The sequence below is a fragment of the Myotis brandtii genome, unplaced genomic scaffold (assembly GCF_000412655.1).
Source record: "Myotis brandtii unplaced genomic scaffold, ASM41265v1 scaffold247, whole genome shotgun sequence".
Classification (NCBI taxonomy): Eukaryota; Metazoa; Chordata; class Mammalia; order Chiroptera; family Vespertilionidae; genus Myotis; species Myotis brandtii.
In genome coordinates this window covers 56729-74372 of record NW_005359352.1, presented here as the reverse complement: position 1 = coordinate 74372, position 17644 = coordinate 56729, and the positions used below count along the sequence as shown (strand labels likewise).

The following is a 17644-nucleotide window of genomic DNA, read 5'->3' as shown; positions in this document are numbered from 1 at the left end:
CCTCCCACCTGCGCTGTGGTGCCTGGCATCTGTTCCTATTGGTCCATGCTCTTGCCACACCCGAGAGCGTGCCTGTCGACCCTGGGACTGGCACAGACGGGACAAGTGTTCGCTGTAAGGCAGGGCCTCGGGGGAATGAATGCTGGGGAGGCTGAGGGCCGTAGAGCTGCACTCGGACACACTGATCTCTAATACACACCAAGGGCCGGAACTCCAGTTTTTGTGGGATTGGCTGTGATTACCCCCGATTACTGCCCTGACTGACTCTCCCCAAGGTGTGGTCTGCTCCCCAGAGGAGCCCTGAGGGCTCCACACAGGCCTGGCACAGGGCGGACACCCAGCAAACAAGATGCAGGCAGGAGGGCGAGTGACTGAGCGAGGGATGGCTGGGGCTGCTCTCTGAGCGAGAGAGACAGTGTGACCCTTCCACTCTGCTCAGCGCCTGGCCACGGCTGGTCCGCGATGCTATCTAATTGATGTCTGTTGGGGTGATGGGGTGGGGTGGCCTCCCAGATCCAGTGTGGCCAACTGTCAGCCTCTCCCCTTTATCTCCTTGCGACTCCTTTCCCTCTTGGATGCCTCAGCCCTAATCTAGGATCCTCACCCTCATGTGGGGGTGGGCCCTCTGGGCTTGGGCTCCAGACATTCGCTCTCCCTGGTTTACCCTCCCCCCTCTTCTCCCCGTGGAACCCGGGGCCAGTCTTCCCCCAGGAGGCTGGCTTTGGTCAGCCGGCCTACAGGCCTCCAGGGTTTCCAGGCTGCTCTGTCCCCTGGTTTCCATCGGGTTCTTGGGGCCCCAGCAAAGGAGTGTCCCTGCTGAAGTCACCTCCTCAGGGGCTCCAGCCAAGCCAAGGACTGGCCTTCGATCTGGAGGCCCCCTTCCTTCCTGGGAGCCCAGGCCACCCTGGACCTCTGGGGGAATGATTTACTCTTTTTTTTCCTCTTTATTGATTAAGATAATACATATGTGTCCTCATCGCCCCATTGCCCCACCTCCCCACTCATGCCCTCACCCCCCTGCTCTTTACTCTTCTTTCTGGGGCACCCTTTCCGCCGGGGCATTTACAGGGCTGACCACTGGTGCCGCCCGCAGAGCTGCCAGGAGACCCATTCACTACACTGTTTCATGGCATGTCATACCCCGCCCCCCCTCCTCGGTGCAGAGCCCTGTCTACTGTGTAGGCAGTTAGTCTGGAAAACTTCAGAGCTCCCAGGTGGTAAAGTTACTGTCACTGGCTAAAAGGGGGCGGTTCCCAGCTAGAATAGGGCGGCTGCCACCACTCCGGTGGCCTTTCTGTGCAGAGGGGCTGTCATTGCCTAGCCCTCCGCACCCTCAGCAATGCGGTGCTCTCTGGGCGGCCCTCCCAGGAGGGGGGCTGGAGAGGGCTGAGCGGGCCTAACACTCAACCAATCTTTCTGGGGATCCCAATGTGTGAGGTTCTAGAATTTGAAAAATCTTTCAGGAGGTCAGCAATCGGCCACGTAACCTACAGAATGGCCTTTTCAGTCCTCAAGGTGGATGTGTGGGGTGAGCATCTGCCCCCACTTTCCAGATGGTAAAACTGAGTCTGTAGAACCCAGGATGCTTGCGTTGCTTTGCCGGGCCCCTCCTCCTCCTTAGCCAGCAGGAGCAAGTTTCCCTCCTCCCTGGTTCCTCCCTCTCTGCAGGTGGGGCTGAAAGCAGCGGGTCCTGGAAGTGGCCACAGGGATGCTGGGATGCCTCTGCCTCCACCTGGCTGCTCCCCTGGCTCAGTCACAGCTCAGACCACCTCTGACCACCTGGGGGCTGACAACACAGCAGGGCCCTCCCAGGGGGGCTCCAGACAGGGCGGGATCAGGAGAGAGAAGCAGTGATCTGCTGTTCCCCTTCTCTATGCATTCGTTGATTATTTGTGCCCTGACCAGGAATTGAACCTGCAACCTTGGTGTATGGGGACAAGGCTCTAACCAGCGGTTCTCAACCTGTGGGTCGCGACCTCTTTGGCGGTCGAACGACCCTTTCACAGGGGTCGCCTAAGACCATCCTGCATATCAGATATTTACATTACGATTCATAACAGTAGCAACATTACAGTTAAGAAGTAGCAACGAAAATAATTTTATGGTTGGGTCACAACATGAGGAACTGTATTTAAAGGGAGGTTGAGAACCACTGTTTTACTCCTTTGTCTTCCTCCCTGCTCCTGATCACCTGAGCCAGATTAATCATGGAGCAATCCAAATGGATTGTAGAGCAGGCTGAAGTGATTGATTTGGTCCATGTGCCCATCACGTAGTGAGCATACAGGCAAACAAGTAATGAAAAACTCCTTCTTCGAGTTCTCAGTACTCTGCCTATTAGTGTTTACTATCATTCAACCCTGAGAATACAGAAGTAAAATATTAATGCATGCACTTAACACTAATGTCCATAATAATAATGAACGTCTTTGTAGCCGACTTAGTGCCTGGAGAATAGAATGTTATAAGCATAATTTCTTAGTTTTTGTTTTATGGTAATTGGCAGCAGTTGAATTAAATCGTAACTATCCAGCTTGGAGACAGCATCGAAAAGCATCAGCCCTCAACAAGAGTTATCCTAAGGGTAAATATATGCTAGACCTCCATGATGAAAAACCCACTAAATAAATAAAACAACCCTGTTTTTCTCACCCTTCCCCACATACACACACACACAGTTCAGGAAAGAGACAACTAATCGTGTTAAGGAAATATTCAACCATGCCTAACAATGACAGATCTCAGAGCTCTTGTCTTCCACACAGCTAGAAATCACTATGCTGTGTGGGAATAAACAGCTGCATTGCACACACAAATGAAGAGCCTATCTGAGGAAACAGCTCAGAAAAAAATAGCAAAGGGGGGAGAATAGGGAACACTGGCAATCTTTATCTCCAACTCGATGGCGGCAGGAGAGGTGGTTCTTTCTGTGCAGCGAGCAGCCCCTGCCCTCTGCCCGGGACTGTCATGCGAATGTGCCCCGGAGGGTTAAGATTCCTGCTGTGCAGTTGGGGAAACTGAGGCCGGCACGCCCAAGGTCATGCAGATGCCGGGCGCCGGCGAACCGGGCTGGAATCTGGATCCTCGGGTGGCAGCGGTCCCCCGATTGCCAGGCCTCTGTGCACCCTTCCCGCAGCCTCGTGGGCGCTGGGCCTAGGGAGTCCCGTCAGGTGCCCCTGCAAATAGTCTTATTTGGGGGGAAAGCCGGACAGTGTGGGATGAAAACTAGTGTTTTGCAAATCACTGTACAGGCCACAGCGCTGGCCTGTAGGTGGCTGGCGAAAGCAGATGTCAGCCCTGTTTTTGACCACGACTCAGAGAACGTGAACGCGGACGGTGGGCAGCATTAAATCGGAGAGTTTTTAGCACCCAGGACAGTAGGGGTGTTTTGGGAAAGATGAACTTGAAAAGGGTTTCTTTTATGTTATCGGGATGTGTATGGCCGTGAAATTCACTGTTGACCTGTGCCCCATAATTCCGGTCCCAAGGATTAAAGTAAACCCTGAGGAAAGTGCATAGTAATACAGACCCCCCCCCCCCCCCCGAAATGTTGGAAGATCTAGGGGTTTATGTTTTGGTTCCTTATTTTGTTAGCGCTTCATGTTTGCCAACATTTGTTTGATTAGCAAGCGTTTTTGTGTGTGGGTGTTTGTCTTGGAGCTTTTATTCCTGTTTACATGGGACCACGTGGCGCAGGCCTGGACAGAGCCCCGGATGGGACCTGAGGCCTGGGCTCCAGTCTAAGTTTGGCCTTAGCTGGCCGTGGAACCCTGGTCTCAGTTACCAAAAAACCCCCGCGTCTATTCGAGAAAAGACCGGACTGCAGGGGCACACCTGCGGATGTCAGCGCACGGGGAGAACTCGGGGGTTCAGGGGAGGGGCCGGAGGATCTCTTGGTTCTTCAGGCGGAAAGATGCCCCCTGTCCCGCCGGGAAGTTGGGTGGAGGCGAATGGACGGGGCTCAGGCTGGCCAGGAGCAGGCTGCTTTCCCACCGCTGGTGGTCACTGCCACATCTCTCAACCCGCTGACCGAGTTTTGTGATCCCTGCAACAACGTAGAATGTTTTTGCTGGTGCCGAACGCTGGGGCTTTCCAGAAACACAAGCTACAGGCTGTTGGCCCAGACTCAGGGCTCCCTGAGCCGTCTGCTCCTGCGCGAGAGCTGACCACAGGCCCTGTGACCCAGACACACCTGTTTGCCAGCTGCTCCTGGGACAGGACAGGACAGTCCATGCACGCCGTGTGCCTGGTTTCCAGGAAGTCCCTCTCCTTTTGATGAAACCTTCCTCTGTATGCACGGGCCTCCCGAGGCACGCAGCATGGGTTTACGGAAGGGATAAGCCACACAGGTCATGGGGTCACGGGGCCCCCTCCCCCACAAGGTGCACTCCTGGGCAAGAGCATTTCCTGCCACTGAGCTCGGCATGGCGGCAGAGTGCTGCCCAAGGCGGAGCTGCCTTCAGGCTTCGATTTTTTTTGGACAAACAGAAATGTATCCGCACCGTGTGGGAATAAAAGCGTACCCTCCTAATATTTCTGTATTCATTGGAGCCAGTAGTATTCTTTGCCCTGTCTTTTTGGGGAAGGTGCACTTAAAATAGTTGGAGGGGCTTGATGGGGGAAAAAAGGGCACATATGTAATACTTTCAACAATAAAGATAAAAAAAAGTTGGTATGTGCAAAGTTCCGCCAGGCAAGAACTCAGTTCGAAGCCTAGCCTTTGCCTGGAGCCAGTTGTGACCACAGGATGAGCACCTGGCTGGCGTTCGTGCAAGCCCCTGGGAAAGTACTTTATTTTCTTATCAGTCCTGGGAGGCTGGGCCATGGGAATGCCATCCCATTCTATAGATTCGAAGCTGAGAGGCTAGTAACTTGCTTGTGGTTACAGGTTAGTCTGCGGGGAGCTGGGACCTGAACACCAGCTGTCTGCATTCTTGCCCCCGAGCTGTGTAGGCAGGACCCCGGACCGGCCAGCTGGTACTCACCCCTCCAAGAATTCCTGGGGTGGAGTGGGCGAGCGGGTGTCATACCAAAGTCACAGAAGCAGGGCATTCTTTTTGACCGAGACACCAACTTGGGCAGAGGGCTCTGGCCAGTGTGTGAAGAGAGGAAGCAAGCCCGGAGCTCAGTTAGAGTCAAATAATGAACAGCAGAGGATCGGGACGGAGGTCCGGCCGCCCGGTAGTTTAGGCGCCTCCGTCACCCACCGGCCAGGCCTTTTGTGCTCCTTGGCAGGGCCCTGCGGACACGGGTCACATGGGGCTGTCAGATCGGAGCATTGCAAAACGCTGGAGGAGCCGAGCAGCGGGCGCCCATCTGACCTTCCTGACCCCCTTTTACCCTCTGGCGTCTCAGTGGGTTCAGTGACGGGGAGACCTTGACACGGAGCGGTCAGAGGGTTCTGTTCTCTGAGGTCCTTACGACTTAACGTTAGAGTAATCCATGCACATGTAGAAAGCGACACTCAGAAACCAGAACCAGCACGGTGGAAAGGCACGCGATGAGAAGTGAGGCTCCCCTCCCCCAGGCCTGGTCCCAGGTGGGCCTGTGAACGAAGCTTGCTTGGCATGGGAACCAGTCCAGGAGTTTTGTGTGCACATCAGGGTATGAGTACATGTAATTCTTCACAAGGGGGCTCATGTTGTAAGTACTTGCGTACTCCCCCGCCACCTCCAACGTGTACCTTTTCATGTTAGTTCCTGGAGCTACCTCTCCATTTTTTAAAAACAGTCTCATAATATCCCATCCTACGGTGTGGCTGGTCCATAATTCACGTAACCGGAGTCCTGGAGATGTTGACGTTGTTCCTGCGTTTGCCTGTCACGGTCAGTGCCGTGACGCTGTCTGTATATGGCTCTTGCAGAACTGCTGGGGTGCGCTAGTAGGTGCCGAGTGACAGCTGTTGCCCTACCGCAACCCCCCTCGCCCCCCACCTCAGTGCTCACCCTGATTCTTACCCCACCAGCAGTGAGTGGTGGGTGTGCTTCCCCCATTTTCACCAACCCTGGGGGTTTCCGACATGCATTGAATTTGGGCCACCTGCAAGGCCCCTTTGATTTGCATGCGTTAAATTATGAATAGGGTTGAATATCTTCCCATGTAGCATTGACCAGATGGGTTCCTTCCCTCTTTCCTTACTTCCTCTCTGAACTCGTTTTTTATTTTGCCCATTTTTCTGTTGGGTGGGGCTGAGGCCATCCTAAACTGACCCTGCTGTTCTAGAGGGGCCGGTGTGGGTTATGAAAGCTGTGGCCGGAGCTTTGAGTTTTGGCATTTGTTCAAGAAGCCAGTGTTCCTTGGCAATTTGTGAACCCTGGAGGAGGATCCTGCCAATTTGGGGACGAAATGCTGATATTTTTCTGATGTAACAACTAGGTGAGAAGTGGTGAGACCTCCATTGCCCAATCCTGACCGTGTTGGTGGCCCCGCCCTCCTGGGACCTCGGGGATTGGGGTGGCTGCCACTTTGGCGCATCTGAGAGGTGCCGGCAGTTGTACTGATTGGCTTCAGCGTGGGGCGCTCCCGCCCACCGTGTGGGGACCCCGGCCGCTCTGTCTGCTCCCTGCAAGTCTGATTGTCTGGCGCCCACTCCTGCAGGGTGACAGGGCCCTCCGTCCTGACACACTCACTCCGCACGCCTGCCACTACCTCCTTCCTGCAGGATCGCCTGGAGCAGCCGTCCCCTCCTGGTCCCGAGCTGAGCTGGGATGAGCGGGAGTGCTGGCTTTGTCTGACCCGCTTCATTCATTCAGGACTTTGGTGGGGCGACTCCAGGGCCCGCCGGCTTTGCTGCTGTGTCACTTCCGTCAGGAGGTCTTAGTCTGACCTGCAGGCTTTTTCAAAGCACCTCAAGCTTTTGTGGTGAATTTTCTGATTTTGGACGAGTGTCGCCAGAAGAACCCTGACGAGCCAAGAAAGGGCCCGCATCCCGAAAGGTATGGCCGGCTTCGCTCTCTTGTTTAAGACGCCTCTGTGTGTGGGCTGTGAACTCAGCGGGCGGAGCGGCTGATGGACCCACGCAGTCCCAGTCCGCAGTCCCAGTCTGAGGCTGGCGGGAGGGAGTGGCCTGCCCCAGCTGTGCTGCCAGCTGTGCTGCTAGGTGTGCTGCCAGCTGTGCTGCCAGGTGTGGGTTGAGAGCAGGTACCTTGACTTTCAGCCTGGTGTTCGTTCCCCTGCATCGTGCTGCATCTAAGTCAGGGGTGGGCAAACTTTTTGACTCGAGGGCCACAATGGGTTCTTAAACTGGACCGGAGGGCCGGAACAAAAGCATGGATGGAGTGTTTGTGTGAACTAATATAAATTCAAAGTAAACATCATTACATAAAAGGGTATGGTCTTTTTTTTTAGTTTTATTCATTAGTTTGCCCACGGCTGATCTAAGTCATTCTTCCTGTTGTTGTGATGTAAATGTAATTTATCATCCTCACCGGCTGATAAACATCCAATAGGCAGCATAGACTTCCTTGTTGCCGTTCACATAAGCCACAAGAGGAAGAGAGGCTGTCTGTAAGCCAGTTTCGTTTTCATGCAAGTCTTATTAGTCAGATCATGTTTGGCGTTTCTTAGAACACGCTTTTTAATGCTTTGGATGAAAACCAGCGTTGACGTCATAGCCGCGCAGGTGAGCGTGATCCGGGCCAGCGCGGTGGCAGTGAGGTGTGTGTGCTTTTACCCCGGGTTCGTCAGACTCAGATTTGAACCCCAGACCTAGAGACCGACTGGAAGGTGCTCAGAGAGCAGCCAGGGCTGGTGGCGTAGCCCGCACCCCATCCTCCTGGGGCTGGGCTGGGGGCTGGCCTCGCCCCCCTAGAGTGCTAGGGCCTGGGACAGCCACACTGCGCTCCTCCTCGGCCCCAGGACAACCGGAGGGCAGAGGGTGAGCTATTTCTGGGCTGACTGGGGAGAACCCAGGGGAGCAGACTCCCATGCCCTCGAGGAGGAACCGTCCACTAAAAGCCAAAGGGCTTAAGTGCCCCTGGTGACCGGCTGCTCACTCTCCCAAAACAAAGTCCTCAGCTTCCTAGGAAGGATACAGGTGGACATCAATATTCAGTTGTTCAGTAACTGAGCCAGTTTAGGGATAAGACTTATTCCTTCCAGGGACAGGAGTCAGTCTTACCTGGTGCTGAGCCCAGAGCCAGGCCCTGGCGAGCGCTCGCGTAACCTCTGCTGCGTGAGGGGAGGGATGCACGCGTGAGGGGAGAGATGCACGCGTGAGAGGAGGGATGCATGCGTGAGGGGAGGGGTGGGGATGGGCCAGCTGCCCACCGGTCTCCAGAGGCCATTTCAGACACAGGAGGTGGATGGGGATGAAAGGAGGAGGGCGGAGGTTTCAGCCATGAGTGTTTAGACTTTCCCAGCAACACCTTTCTGCCCTTCCCTTCGTTAACACAAAAGTAACGAGCCCCCGCCTCCCCCCACCTCGGCGCTGCAAGGTGCATGGGCTTCCCCTGGCTTGAGAGCTGGTGGCAGGACTCGGCCTTGTCAGCGTGCCCGACCCGAATGCCTGCCTCCCCTGCCTGTGCCACCTGGAGAGGGCAGGGTGGGCTGTCTGCTGCTGCCAGCTCAGGCACACCTCCGGAGCACGCAGACGCCTTAGGGAAAGGAAACGCAGCCATGGAAATGTGCCGCAGTGGGTCATTTTGGCCTGGTCATTGGGAGTCAGAGTATTTCCATGTACGGAACATGTGCTCTGCTCTCCTGCATGGCATGACTGAGTGTGTGTGTGTGTGCAGCCACATGTGTAGTGCGGACTGGGAAGTCACGCGGGAGGTTTGCAGGCTGGCCGAGGTACGGGACGCAGGCTCACCTGCGTTGGAATGCTGCTTGCACCTCTCACCTGCTTTGGGCCCTGAGCGAGTTACATAACCTAAAGCTCGGGTTCCCGCTCTGCCAACGGGAACACTATACCCCTTGAGTCACCGTGATAAACAGTGAACGGTATGACCTCGCTATTCTCATCGCCTGGGCAGCGTGCGATCCTAACGGCTGTGACAGTGGACAGTGGGTTTAAAGGTTTAGAGGTATCTCGCTGGTTCCTGGCTGACATGGTCTCGGCCTGGTGCTGCTGCTAAACTCTGGCTGTTTGCACGTTTCCCCGATGAGCTCATGTAACCACAGGCTGGGCCGGGACAGTCAGGCCGCTGGTGGCTCTGCACCCAGGTGTGCAGTCCCTCCGCGGATAACAGGAAACAGCAGGCCTCGCGGGGGCAGAGGTGGAGTTGGTTTCCAGTCCGGGAGCTCCCGGCTGCCTTAAACCCAGGCCCCACACGTCTCGTAAGCACCTGCTGTGAGGGAGGTGGCACGGAGTGCGTGTCTCTGAGCACCGGCTGTGGATTCGCGGCAGGGCTCTCCAGGAAGCGATGCTCGTTCTGAGGACAGACGTGCAGACTCTTTGACCGCAGACTGAGCAGAGGAGGGTGTTCTCACCCCGGTCCTCGTGGGGAGCGTTTTGAATGTACCTTTAAGGGCCCCGAGGAGGGACAGCTGATGGAACACCGTGAGAATAGCCCGTCGGAGCCACGACCGAGCCAGACTTCCTAGTCACGTGGCGAGGCAGTGACAGTCCCGTGGCCCCAGCTTTCCTGGGCAGAGACCCATCCAGTCCCCCCTCTGTGCAGGGAGGTTGGGTGAGTGTCGGCCCCCCGTGGCGGGGAGACCACCCCCAGGCCTCCGCCGGCCCCACAGTGGGTGCAGTCCCTGCTCTTCTGGCTCTTATCCGTTACCTGCCATGGCCTGTTGTTGGCAAGGGGCCTATGAGCAGAGCCTGAGTCTGACAGACTGGAGCACGTGCTGCCTGAAGGGCTAATGAGGAAAGCCCGCCAGGTGGTAACTCAGCCCCACTGGGCATCTCCAGGGAGGGTCAGCCCAGCGGAGAAGGGTGTTGCATCTTCACCCTGCTGGGGAGATGTCAGCTTCCCAGACCTGGCACCGACACGAAGACAAATGGAATCCCTGCAAGTGGGGAGCATGAGGCAGTGGGGACTCATTTAAAGAACCATAGTAATGATAATGTTCAAAGCTTTATTTATTTGAGAGTGAAAGGACAGGGATTTCATTGGCCTGAAATGCCAGAAGCTTGGTTGCTTTCAGCCACCCCTGTGTTGCTTCTGCAGAACCCATATGAGCGGATGTGGCAGCAGCTCCTGGGAAGGAGGGAGCTATTTAAGATCCCGGTCGTATTTTTCTCCATGCATGATCTATTGAGTAGACATGGCGCTTGAAAATTGTATTCCTGCCCTCCCCATTGCTTATAATCACAGGGGGAAGCAGGCCCTAGGTCAGTGATGGTGAACCTATGACACGCGTGTCAGAGGTGACACGTGAACTCATTTTTTTGGTTGATTTTTCTTTGTTAAATGGCATTTAAATATATAAAATAAATATCAAAAATATAAGTCTTTGTTTTACTATGGTTGCAAATATCAAAAAATTTCTATATGTGACACGGCACCAGAGCTAAGTTAGGGTTTTTCAAAATGCTGACACGCCGAGCTCAGAAGGTTCGCCATCACTGCCCTAGAACCATAAGCTTGGAGCCCAGCACATTCTTGAACCCCCTCTCTAACCGCAACGTCAGGTGGTGGCTTAGACTCCGACCACAGCTGGTCTCCTGTTGTGCCGTCCACGCCGGCTCCGGACGGCCTCTCGGTGGTCCTGGCTTTCTCACCACCTGTGACCATCGTGCAGCACTGGGTGCCCCGTGGACACGCCTGAGTGTTCGTTGTCCTTCAGACCTGGATGCTCACCCTCTCTTTGCCTCAAGCCACACAGGGGCCTTTCTTACCCGAGCCTCGCCCATCGGTACCAGTGTTAGCCAGTGAGATGGGGCAGCCGTGCCAAGGGGAGCAGCGTGGACTGGGCTCCAGCCTGGTTCCTGTCCCCGCTCTGCCTCTTCCTGGCCGGGCTACTTACTCCGAATGAGCGTCACACAAAGTTGGCGCCCGGGTTCCTGTGACACACGGGGTGTTGCTGCTGGTCCTGACCGTTGCGCAGGGTTGCCCAGGTCCGTGTCCCGTCCCGGGAGCTCCCGGTGCGAAGGGCTTGCACACTGGGAAGTGGTCTGCAGACGAGCGGGAGGTCCGCGCGGCTTCTTCCTGGGACCCGGTTGGCGATAGTCAAGGGTGTGGAGCATCACGGGGTGGGTGCTGGGGCTGTGGCTTCGCATACGGTTTCCTCTCCAAGTTGGTCGGCCTGCTGGTTTTCCTAGCCCACTGCCGTCTTTCCCGGCATTTGATCGGCGTCGCCTCTGGTGATCACCCCGGGAGTGGCCGGCTGGGTGTCAGGGAGAGGCAGGCTATGGGCGCAGGGGGCTGCAGCCGGCAGGGCAAACATTTAACACGTTAAGCGCCTGTTTTGTCTTCCGGACGGAGGGTATAGTGTCAGTCACCGGTGACTGACTGGGCGCTTAACGTGTTAACTCTTCAGGCAGCGGATTTGTTTTTTCCTGGAGCCTGCACGCCTCGCGGTTCAGGATGTCCTTTCAAAGCCGAAGCAAAGGTTAGCCGCTGTGGAAACGCAGTGCATTGGGTAATCTGCTTTCAGGAGTCTCCGCTTGCTCCCAGTAGCGTCCTCATCGCGCTCTGTCGCCACCGCAGGCCTCATTAGCGCCCGAGAGGCCGCGGGTCCTGCAGAAGTGGGGGCCTCCCCAGCACAGAGCCGCATCCTCCGCTACACGCTCCTTCCTGCTCCCCCTCAGTGTCACCTCAGCGCAGACCCTTCCCCGAGCCTGGCCTCCATGCTGGGCACGATGCCGGGCATGCATTTGTTGTCACTGTGCTAGAGGAGGAGGGAGGCAGCTCTGACCCTGCATCCTCCGTTTCCATGGTAACAATCTAAACCAGCCATTTTCAACCCGTGTGCCGCGAGGATTTTTTAAAAATCGCCATACCTGACTATTTAGTCAGGGGCACTGACCTCTTTCCCCTTAGATTGTGAAATAAAAAAAATGACACCAGCCAGCACAATAGCTGTCCAGTGTGAGTGCCCTGCCTTGAACCATAACATACAGGTCATATAACAGAGTTACATTTTATCCGTCACGTTGCATCATCAGGTTGCATCTGGTTGGTTAATTATTGGTACCAGAGATCCTTATATACAAGTATAGGCATCTGACTTTTTAAAAAGTCACTTTGGAGCAAAAAGGATAGGTAATTACTATTATTTTTATTTTTTTGTAAATCAATCAAAATTATACCTTTTTTGGCCAGCATTTTAGTCGTTGGTTTATGTGTGCCAGGAGATAAGAAAGGTTGGAAATTGCTGTTCTGAACCAATAAAGCACTTCCACTTTGGGAAGACAGTCACCATAGAGATTAATTCAGTCCTGCCAGAGGCACCTAGTTTAACAGACAAAAGAAGTAAGATTAGACTCCCGTCTTTCGAATGTTGAAGGATTTAGATCAGCGGTTCTCAACCTGTGGGTCGTGACCCCTTTGGGGGGTGGAACGACCCTTTCACAGGGGTCGCCTAAGACCATCGGAAAACACATATATCATTACATATTGTTTTTGTGATTCATCACTATGCTTTAATTATGTTCAATTTGTAACAATGAAATTGGGGGTCACCACAACATGAGGAACTGTGTTAAAGGGTCGTGGCATTAGGAAGGTTGAGAACCACTGATCTAGACAAAGAATGCATGGAAATAGTTAGAGAAAACGTGACAGGTGTGACCCCAGACATCTCCCAGGCGCCCTCCAGCAGGGTGGATGAGGTCCTTCTAGCCACTTGACAAACTGACAGCTCCCGTCTATCCAGCTGCTGCCCTGGACGGGCGGTGAGGTCATGCACTGACCCGGGGGGCAGGGGGAGGTTGGCCGCAGGTGAGGAGGGACATGGAGGAGGCAGCGGGAGTCCGGATGAAGGAGAGAGCCACTGTGTCGTAGCGAGAAGAGACGAGAACGGAAAGCAGAGGCGGGAAGGGTTGTTCTGAGAGCTGTGTTCAGTGAGCGATGTTTGCGTTCGTGTTGACCCTGGCTAAGGTGAGGTCTCACCGCCGGGTTCCGGGCTGCAGCCTGCCCAGAGAAGAGGAAGGTGGTGGCACCCCGTCACCATATAAAATGGAGAAACGGTTATTTCCCAGCCAGCGTGCCTCCAATAACGTTATAGTCGGGAGGGCTAGAAAGGAATAGAATTCACTTTTACCCACTTGTATAGTAAGTGAGCAGAACTACTGGTTCCTGAATTGACGATTAAGGGGCTTGGCCTGAAAGAATCCAAATTCCCATATGTACTTTTAATAGTTGACTCCTTTTGGTAAGATTTCTTTTTTTAAAAAAATATAATGGGCTCTTTCTGAGTTGAACACACTCTTTCTTATTAAAGTGGTAGGCGGACTCCCATGTGGAAATAGGCTTTGGGTTTTTATTCCTGCTGTGCCATCGATTTGGGTCTGATGTAAGTGCTGTCGTCGTTTTTAACTGACGGAAGACTATCTGGAAAGATGGGGTCCGGCGGGAGGCAGTAGCCCCAGACACGTAGTATTTTCCAGGTCAAGCTCGGAAATGCCATGTAAGAAAAAGTCTCGTGTGTCCGTGCTCCTGCCTCTGAGAGTCACTCTGACACCCACACCGTGCCTCGGGGAGCCCCGCTCGTCTGGAGGGTTTGTGAGGTTCGGCTCAGCTCTCCCGAGAAACCCTGTGAACCAGGGTGTGGAGTCCCGGTTCAGGGGTAAAGGCCCTGTCAGGCGCAGCAGCTCTTTCTGGCCAGAATTTGAGATGAAAATCCACAGATGGGAAGTGATTTGGAGTGGGGGAGAGGAGGGGCACGCCTCGGAGCTGTTCACCAGGAAACTTAAGTGTTTCGTTTTGTTCGCTTGATTTTTAGAGAGAGAGGGAAGGAGAGGGGGAGAGAGAGAGAAACATTGATGAGAGAGATCATCAACACCCATCAGCTGCCCCCTGCACGCCCCCTGCTGGGGGTCAAGCCCACAACCCCTGACGGGGAATCGAACCCGAGACCTCCTGGTGTGCAGGTCCAGGCTCAACCACTAGGTCACACAGGCCGGGCGCAGTATGTTGCTCTTGAAGCTTTTAAGGTACTTTCTTCTTCAACACAAATATTGCCCTCAGGCCTGGTCACGCATCCCCGTGAACCTGGCAGTGATGCGGTGAGCGCAGGGAGCCGAATCCCTCTGGGCTCTGTCTGGCTCCGTATCTCCAGGTAAATCAAGTTAGCGACTTTCTGAGCCTGTTCCTTCAAAGGGAACGGAGGTGACGGAACTTGGGAACTGGCGTCCCGCTGGTCTGTTCCTGGCTCTTTCAGTGTCTCCTTTGTTTAGAGGACATCCTGGAAGGGTGGATGAAGGAGAGCTGGTCGCCCCCGAGCTGGCCCCCAGCTGTCCTGCACCCCTCAGCCAAGCCCCAGCTCCAGGGAACCTGGGCCCACCCTCCCCCGGGCCTCCTGGGCCCACATGATCTTCCAAATACATTTTTTAACCAAATCATAGTCACCTTCCCAAAATGAGTTCTTGGTGAATACAGTTTTCTTCCTCATCCCCTTACATTTTGTTTAAATGGTGGTGACATATACATAACATTACATTTATTATCTTAACCATTTAAACCTGCCCAGTTCAGTTCACTGAATACCAGTACATTCACCCCGAGGCAGCCCTCACTCCATCCAGGCCCAGCCGTTTCTCGTTGTTTCCCGTCTCGTGGGAAGAAGCTGTGTCCTCATGAAACTTCAACTCTCCTCCCCCCTCCCCTCGGCCTGGTAACCACTGCTCTTCTCTCCGTTCCTCTGAGCCTGTCTGCTCCCGCTGCCTCCCACGCGAGCTCATGCAGTGTCTCCCTTTTGTCCTCAGCATCGTGTCCTCAAGGGCCACCCGTGGTTAGCATGTGCCAGGATCCCCTTGCTTTTGAAGGCGGAGTGAGAATCCATTGTGTGTATAGACCACATTTGTCCATTCTCTCATCATTGGACACGTGGCGCGTCCCCGCCGTTTGGCTGTTGGGAGTCCTGTAGCTGTGAGCATGGGGGTGCAGATCTCTCTCTGAGACCTTGCTGTCAGCTCCTGTGGACATACACCCAGAGGTGGAATGGCTGGACGGTATGGCAGCTCTCGTTTTAATTTCTGGAGAATCAGTACCCTGTGCTGTATTGTGGCTGCACCGTTTCGCATTCCCATCGACAGTGTGTGTGGACTCCAGTCTCTCCACATCCTCACCAATACTTGCTTTCCCTGCTTTTTAGATAGTGGCCATCCCAGTAGGTGGGGGATAGTAGTATCTCCCTTTAAAAAATTCTCAGTGCCCAGCTAAGGCCGCCCCGGGGGTAGAGGCTGAGGATGGGGGTATTGCTGGGTGGGGCCATGACCCTGCCGTTTGTTAAGAATTATGGGACAGGTTCTCTGCTTCTCCATGGGGGGTATTTCCAGAGGCCTCCTGGGGTCTCCAGGGTGGAGACTGGCGGGCGACAGGGTAGGCATGGAGCCCATTCCAGGGAATAGAAAACAAAACGATGCTGGCAGGGCGCCAGGTTGGACGCGAAGTCCATGGTTTGACGGGCTGTAGGTACTGGCCTCCCCTGAATTAACTGTGTGTGTGTGTGTTGTGTGTGTCTCTGTTTTCCAGGCTCAGACCATGAATTACGTGGGGCAGTTGGCGGGCCAGGTGTTTGTCACCGTGAAGGAGCTGTACAAGGGCCTGAACCCCGCCACCCTGTCCGGATGCATCGACATCATCGTTGTCCGCCAGCCCAACGGGAGCCTGCAGTGCTCCCCGTTCCACGTCCGCTTCGGCAAGATGGGGGTGCTGCGCTCCCGAGAGAAAGTGGTGAGAGCAGGGGCCCCGGGACCCCGTTCTGTGGCTTCCCATCTCCGGAGCTTGTCGTAGGCCCAGATTTTTAGCTCTCCGTTGGGTAGGGCTGTTCACTGAGTAGACGGTGAACTCAGATTGTTCTGGTTACGATGGCTGTGTGGACGACTCCAGAACTCAGTGGCAGAAACCAACTGTTTATTCAGCTCCTGGGTTCTGTGGTCAGGGATTCGAACAGCAGGGCTGACTGTCTGCCGCCGCCATCCAGGGCTCAGCTCGAAGGCTCCAGGCCGGGGCTGGAACCCTCTGGAGACGCATCACTCACATGACGGTGGCTCTTGGCTTTTGGCCCCTCCATGTGGTCTGGGCGTCCTCACCACATGGTGGCTGGTGAGGGGGGGGAGAGAGAGAGAGAGAGAGAGAGAGAGAGAGAGCCAGCCCAGTGGACGCTGCCTTTTCCTCTGACCCAGCCTCTGAAGTCACATACGCAAGCCCGCCTGGGCTCCGGTGGTGGCGGTGTGGGGCGGGTGCAGACTGCATTTCCTGGTGGGGAAGAGCAGGCAGGACCAGGCTGACCGACTGCGACCTGGAACTGTGAGCTCTCTGTGGTGTGTGTGCGATTCAAGTGCACGCGTGTGGAGGCGTGGCCAGGGGAGGTTTGTTTCCTGATGTGGAGACGTGCGTTTTCCTTCCAGGTTGACATAGAAATCAACGGGGAATCTGTGGATTTACACATGAAGCTGGGAGATAACGGAGAAGCCTTTTTTGTTCAAGAGACCGATAACGATCAGGTAAGGAAGGCTGGGGGTCAGGGCCACTTCCTAGCTCCGCGCAGGAGACAGCGGAGTGTGGGTGGAGCACGCTGCCGGCTCCCGACGGAGCGGACGGTGGCAGAAGAGGAAGCAGGCGCTGTCTGTCCTGGCATCTGAGCCAGACGGGCTGCTGTGTGCTGAGTCCACAAGACTCGGCAGCCCGGCTGCTTCCGTGGGCTCAGCGTTTCCAGGGGGACAGAGGAACCCAATCGCCTGGCCTGAACCCTGGTCCATAGCATACAGATTGTACTTCTGTCAAACGCAGACGGCCGAGTGGTCGATTTTTGTCTAAACACACACACACACACACACACACACACAGGCTCTCTTACACACACACTCTTACACACACATGCTCTCTTATACACACACTCGCACTCTCTTACACACAATACATACACAGGCTCTCTTACACACATACACTCTCTTACACACACACACGCTCTCTTATACACACACACGCGCACTCTCTTAAATTCTCACCTGAGGATATTTTTCCATTGATTTTTAGAGAGAGTGGAAGAGAGAGGGAAAGAGACAGAAATATCGATGTGAGAGAAACACATCGATTGGTTGCCTCCTGCCCGCGCCCTGACCAGGGCCCACTCCGCAGAAGAGCCTGCAACTAAGGTACGTGCCCTTGACCGGAATTGAACCCCTGACACTTCGGTCCGAAGGCTGACACTCTATCCACTGAGCTGAACCGGCTAGTGCTATTTTTATTATTTTAAAATGTCTAACAGCGTTGTTGAGATAATTCTCGTACCATACAGTTTAGCCATTTCAAGTGCTCAATTCAGTGTTTTTTAGTGTTTTCACAGATGTGTGCCCGTGACACCGGGCAGCCACACCCGCAGGTCACGGGGACGTTGTCACACGGGCACCCCTCTGGCTCGATCCTGCCCCTGAGGCCCGAGTGCACGAGCCTCGTTGTAAACAAGACCTTCCGTCCTCAGGAAGTGATCCCCACGCACCTGGCCACCTCCCCGATCCTGTCGGACGGAGCCTCGCGCATGGAGTGCCAGCTGAAGAGGAACCCGGTGGACCGGGCGCGGAGCCTGGACC

The 17644-nt window shown here is 54.9% G+C and overlaps 1 protein-coding gene across 1 annotated transcript in view; it reads left to right on the top strand.

Annotated features, from left to right (window-relative positions):
• The window catches only part of LPIN1 (lipin 1), a 72908-nt gene that overhangs the window by 17076 nt on the left and 38188 nt on the right, over positions 1-17644 (top strand). The window contains exons 2-3 of the mRNA XM_014540528.1: positions 15585-15785; positions 16463-16558. Of these exons, the coding sequence (XP_014396014.1) occupies positions 15585-15785; positions 16463-16558 (297 nt within the window). The remainder of the gene's footprint in view (positions 1-15584; positions 15786-16462; positions 16559-17644) is intronic.